This window comes from Patella vulgata, chromosome 8, assembly GCF_932274485.2.
Source record: "Patella vulgata chromosome 8, xgPatVulg1.2, whole genome shotgun sequence".
In the NCBI taxonomy this organism is placed as follows: domain Eukaryota; kingdom Metazoa; phylum Mollusca; class Gastropoda; family Patellidae; genus Patella; species Patella vulgata.
Window position 1 is genome coordinate 32,664,817 of NC_065886.2, and position 6,000 is coordinate 32,670,816.

A 6,000-nucleotide genomic window follows, 5' to 3' on the forward strand; every position below is an offset into this window, starting at 1 on the left:
TGCGCTTCCACCCAGACTGATATCGCAGGCAAGTGTTTCCTAGGAAATTTGTGAAGGGCGTCAGTTGTTAAATAGGGGCTTGTTTAGGGTAGGTACAGTACCATTGACAACGGGAAACTAAGTTAGGAAATCAAAAAGAACAACACGAGGATCGTAGCCGGGGCCTCATGGTTTGCGAGCCAGCGCCTTAATCACCGAGCCACCCGGGCCTCGTGATTTTCGAGCAAGCGTCTTACTCACTAAGCCTCCCGGGCATAATGGTTGGCGAGCCAGCTCCTTTCCCACTAAGCCATCCATCCGGGTGTTATGGTTTGCGAGTCAGCGCCTTACTGGGCCAGTGAGGCTCCGATTTATAGAATACTTACTCATCAACGATCCCCGTGGCTTTCGGATCAAAAACATACTGAACTTCAAAATCACCGAGACTTTTGGTACCTCGACCACTTAATATTTTAGTAACGACCATAATATCTAGGGTTGTTAGTTTATCCGGTAGACTGGCCAAGATCCGGCATTCTTCTACGGGGTCCTAGAAAAGACAAATTGATAGTATCTGAAAAATGTGTTTTTAAATAATGCAATAGTTTGTACGTAATATATAAAACAAATTGTAGGTGATACGCAGGACACAATTATATGAAATACATCAATTTGAAGGCGATGCTCAGGGCACAATTCTTTGGAATACAACAATTTGTAGAGATACACAGTGGATATAATTCTATGAAAATATAAAGAATTGTTGGCAATGTATATGGTGGTTTTCCTCGCATAATACATAGTTTGAATATAATATTACAATATAATTAACATACCAGTGTGTGGTGGTGGTTGTCCTCCAATCATAATAGGATATAGTTAGAATATAACATTACAATGATTAACATACCAGCGTGTGTGGTGGCTGTCCTCGCATCATACTAGGATATAGTTAGAATATAATATTACAATATAATATAACAATATAATCACCGTACCTTTGAGTTTGGTGGTTTTCCTCGCATCATACCAGGATAATTTGGAGTAAAGGCGTATTCTTCATATTGAGGGAAATTAGTTGACGCATGTGAAACACTACAGGTATATACAATACATGTTAATACTTTACTTATATCATCTATTGTTTTAAATGTTCCGTCATTTGGTATTCCCTGTAATATATAAACAATAATAAATCATATCCTGTAATATACAAACAATTATAAACAATAAATCATACCCTGTAATATACAAACAATTATAAACAATAAATCATATCCTGTAATATACTAACAATTATAAACAATAAATCATACCCTGTAATATACAAACAATAAATCATACCCTGTAATATATAAACAATAGTAAATCATACCCTAAAATATATAAACAGCAGTAGGGTTTAATGTCCTACTTTTAAGAACTGACTGGGATAATAAAGACAGGCATGCGCCATACAGTGTGCTATTAGGGAAACTGTTCCCAGACAGTGGCAGTAAGGCTTATTCTTATTTCGAATTCCATCTGGCATCTTAAAAAGTGGTCAAACTAAAATAATAAAACAAGATATAAATCTTACCAGTAGTCCTACACCACCTTGTTCTCTAGATAAAGCTAATTCTTTACCCCAATTCTGTAATTCCCAATCACCATTTATTTTCTCTGGTGTATCTATAATAATAATTATAATAATATATTCCCAAGTCTTTGTATTTGATTGGCTCTACAAGGCTCAAACTATGTCATTTTTGGCCTAACATATGGTGCAATATTTTATTTAGCATAGGTTATTTGGCTCATTACCAGACCTTATGATCGATGCAAGACGAATCCATTAGACTCCCCCCCCCCCCACTACTCCCCCAATGATATATGGAAACGTAATTAGACGTGTTACTTACCGTAATATAAAGCAACATATTTAGATGCATATTTCTGTATAGCGTGATATAAAAGTATGGCGTCGTCTCGAAAATGGTAACCAGGCAACACACATGGATCATCCAACTATGAAAGAAGAAATTCATGATTCATAATTATTATTAATCTTTTGTCGTTTGTGAATCAGTCATTTCTAATTATTTTCGCATTGTCTTCTGTAATATTTTATGGGGTTGGATGGCCGAATGGTTAGCGTGTGCGCTGTATCATTAGATCTGTCATTGTGTCAACTGGTGCGGTTTCGATTCCCCGGTTGTACGTGACAAGGGGTAGAGTCGCCTGTCCAAGCTCGGGGGTTTTCGCCGGGTCCCCCGGTTTCTTCCTACTGCTAAAGACCCCCACGCGCAAGCGAATTATTGAAATAAAACTGAACTACACTGTATATGTTAGTCCCGAAATGACCTAGTTTGTGTCAAGTGGACGTTACCCTCTTTATCCCGGATTAAAAATCTAACTGGCTAACTGTTACTGTTGTTCGACGCCAGGAAATAACCTTCGATAATTTGTTGTCGCTCGCGGGTCAAACTCTTTATTTCAATAGTTCACTTCGGGGAGGACGTTGAAATGGACCAATATTAAATTCTAATTCGTGTTTTTATTTTTGAATAATATGGAAAATAAAGAGTGAGAGATTTAGCTCCTTTAAGTACCAAGGACCGGTATGAATGTCGATAGTCAAACTATGTTTACTAACCCCTCGTCTTTTCAGATCTGCTGGTAAAGTTCCATCTACATCTAAATACCAACTTTCAATTCTAAAAAATATATTATACAATCTAGAATCATAAATTCGTTATATTTAGTACAAAAACTACCCCAAAAACACATTAGGGTGGTCAGGGCAAAAGGGCTATAGACTAGGATTCGATCCCGGCTGTAACCTGTCAATGGAAGTATGAATAGTTTTTCGGATGGGGCGTGAAACCGATGTACACCCATGTACACATTGGCGTACGCGTAAAGCAACCTTTGCCAGTAGGAAATATATATGTTTTTTAAAACTGGTTTTATAGATATTTATTGTTTTTTTTACTAATTTTTTCAGATACTTTTTAGGTTTTTTTTGTTTTTTTTACTGATTTTATAGATATTTATTTAGGTGTTTTTTTACTAATTTTATTTACTTTTTATATATTTTATAGATATTTATTTCGTTTTTACTGATTTTAAAGAAACTTATTTACTTTTTTTTATATATTTTATAGATATGTATTTATTTTTTACTGATTTTATATGATTTTATAGATATTTATTATTTTTTACTGTTTTTATAGATATTTATATATTTTTTTAATGATTTTATACATATTCATATTTTTCTATACTTATTGGAAAGCGCGCCTGAACACGTGTGTGAAAGATGGCTCTCTATATAAGTGAAGAGGGGCCCACGGTGGCTCAGTGAGTTGGCTCGCTAACCTGGACGTCCCGTGTTCGATCCCTGCGTTGGCCTGGCAAGGGACAACGTATAGTCGTTCGGATGGGACGATAAACCGATGTGTCCCGTGTACACATTGGCGTGCACGTAAAAGAAAGCTTGGCAGTTGGAATTCAATATAAAAGTAGACTGTAGGGCCTCTGTCCGGGCAAAGTTTCCCCCATAACATACTGTATGGCACCTTTCCGTCGGAGCAGAACAGTTAGGACGTTAAACCCTATTTCATTTCAGCCAGGTACATGGGGAAACACTTATAAATGCTATAGAAGACACGTTGTATTTTAAGTTCATAACAGAGATGTTGGTCGAAGTGATTCAACGCGTGTACTTTAAATCGTATGATGGTAGACGGAAGTTCGTTGTTCAATCCGACGTCACAAGCAGTAGTACTGCCTTTCCACTGCTGCCCTAGCCCGTGCGGATTACTGACATAAAATACACCAAACTTACCCTCTTTTTATTAATTCAAACATTCCCTTGATACCAGTGTTCATAACTTTATCTACCCAACCACCTTCTGATATCAACACCTCTAAACCTCGTCTACAATAACAAAAAATAAGAAAGAATGTCGTAAATATAAAATAAAGTTTAATTTCAGACATTGCAGAACTATATTTCAACCTCGTAATGTGGACGCTGGTGGGTGACTCATAGAAGAGGCACGAATGGTTTGCATAAAACACAACTATGTGAAAAACTTACTACAGTCTTACATAAGAACAAAAAAAAACCCAAAAAAAACCAACAACATGAAAAGTAACTTTTTTTTGGTTTCGTAGCTATAACCCAGTCAAGGGAAAGTGACTTACGTATTGATAGCTATCAAATACAGAAAATGTGGAGCTAAAAGCTTGAAAGCAGGATGTGACTGTGAAAGATTGCGATGTGTTGCTACGGTTACTCCCTCCATTAAAAGATGCGTAAGTCCTGTAAAATAAATGGAACTATTACATATTATTCTAGTCATTACAGACACTGACTCACATTATATATCATGGTACAAAAAGATGTGTAAGCCCTGTTTGAGAAAATGCAACCATTACCGTTGACTCTTGAACAAAAACAATACAAAAAGTATTCAAGTAGTTACAACCATAATGAACCTGGCGTATTTGGTCTATAATACACAATATACCACACCTTGTGAGGGGAACTGTCGTCTAGTGTAAACAATGCAACCAACACACGTGCAGGCTCTACCAATAAATTCACATTCAGACACATGTAACGGTAAACGAAGAGGCGCTACCGTAGCACGCGTACAGTCTTGTTTATAAACAATGACCGACAGTTACCATCACAACGTCAATGTGGCGTGTTAATTTGTTAATTAAACTACTTTAAAGATACATTATTCAAAAACTAAATCTGCCTTTTGCATGCCTTTCTTTAATAAATTATTAATTAGACTTGCCAAAACCATAATCAACTCTCGATGCTGTAGATTTTCAACGGATTTAAATACGATTGGCAGTTAATGATTTAATTTGAAAATGGATATTTATCATCGTAACAACGGTAGCTGTGACAATCGTGACTACACTGTTTTGCAATCGACCATACCTCCGATCAGAATGAAATAATTTGACTGAAAATTTCAACATATTATATTACTTTTTTGTTTTCTATTTATTCACTATTCTATCAGCTCTTTATCTAAGTCTTACATAAGGCACCCTTAAGACTAGCTAACGAATAATATACAAAGAATCTAACAATGCTTGACTTCTCCTTTTAATTGATATAATTGCATTGTTTGCATTTATAAAGCCTTTAACAATAACCCATAATATGTTGATTACCAAGATAATGTTATTATTATTACTTACCAAGTACTATGATTACATACTAAGATGTGTTACTATGGTTATTTACCAAGATGTGTTACTTATGGTTACTTACCAAGATGTGTTAGTGATTGATGGTATGTGTTACTATGGTTACTTACCAAGATGTTTTACTAGAGTTACTTACCGAAGATGTCTTACTAGGGGTAATTACCAAGATGTGTTACTAAGGTTACTTACCAAGATATGTTACTATGGTTACTTACCAAGATGTGTTAGTGATTGATGGTAAGCGGCATCAGCATTATTATACCACATTTTAGCTAAAATCCACGTATTAGGATGATCTGTTGGTAAAAATACCTGAAAAAATAATATGTTTAGTGCAACAATTGAAATATAATGACTGAGATTGTTCGTTGAATTCCACGTGTATAGACTTAAAGGGACAATAACACTCTTGCTGGCTTTAAAGCTCCAGAAAATAAATAATATCTCTATCTAAGTAATAGATGTTTAAGTGTCCTACCTGTTGTGTAAATTATCCATTACATCCTATTTTACTTGTCCAGAGGGTTCGAAAATATTTTTAAATCAAAGTTTCATTTGAAAAGCTTTACGTTAGACGTTTCAAACCATTGTGTTGAATTTTTCAAAATTTTTAAATAAAGTGTGTTAAGATGAAATTTGTATCATCAATTAATTGAAATATTCTAAAATAGTACAAATTGTTGACCAGAATAAAGATTGGGACATATAATTCAGTTACAACAAGAGTGGTATTGAGCCTTTAAGTAAACAGAAGACTAGCCATGTCGTATAGAAATTACCTAGGGTAGACATAATAATATA

At 35.1% G+C, this 6,000-nt stretch overlaps 1 protein-coding gene across 1 annotated transcript; it reads right to left on the reverse strand.

Annotated features, from left to right (window-relative positions):
• Positions 1 to 361: 361 nt before the first annotated feature.
• LOC126829574 (polyunsaturated fatty acid lipoxygenase ALOX15B) lies at positions 362 to 5,508 on the reverse strand. The gene is made up of 7 exons (XM_056102993.1): positions 5,415 to 5,508; positions 4,171 to 4,288; positions 3,809 to 3,901; positions 2,611 to 2,675; positions 1,559 to 1,650; positions 978 to 1,151; positions 362 to 529 (listed from the first exon to the last, which is right to left on the reverse strand). Exons 1-7 carry the CDS (start codon positions 5,464 to 5,466, stop codon positions 362 to 364), a joined length of 762 nt encoding a protein of 253 aa, XP_055958968.1. The 5' UTR covers positions 5,467 to 5,508.
• Positions 5,509 to 6,000: the final 492 nt, after the last annotated feature.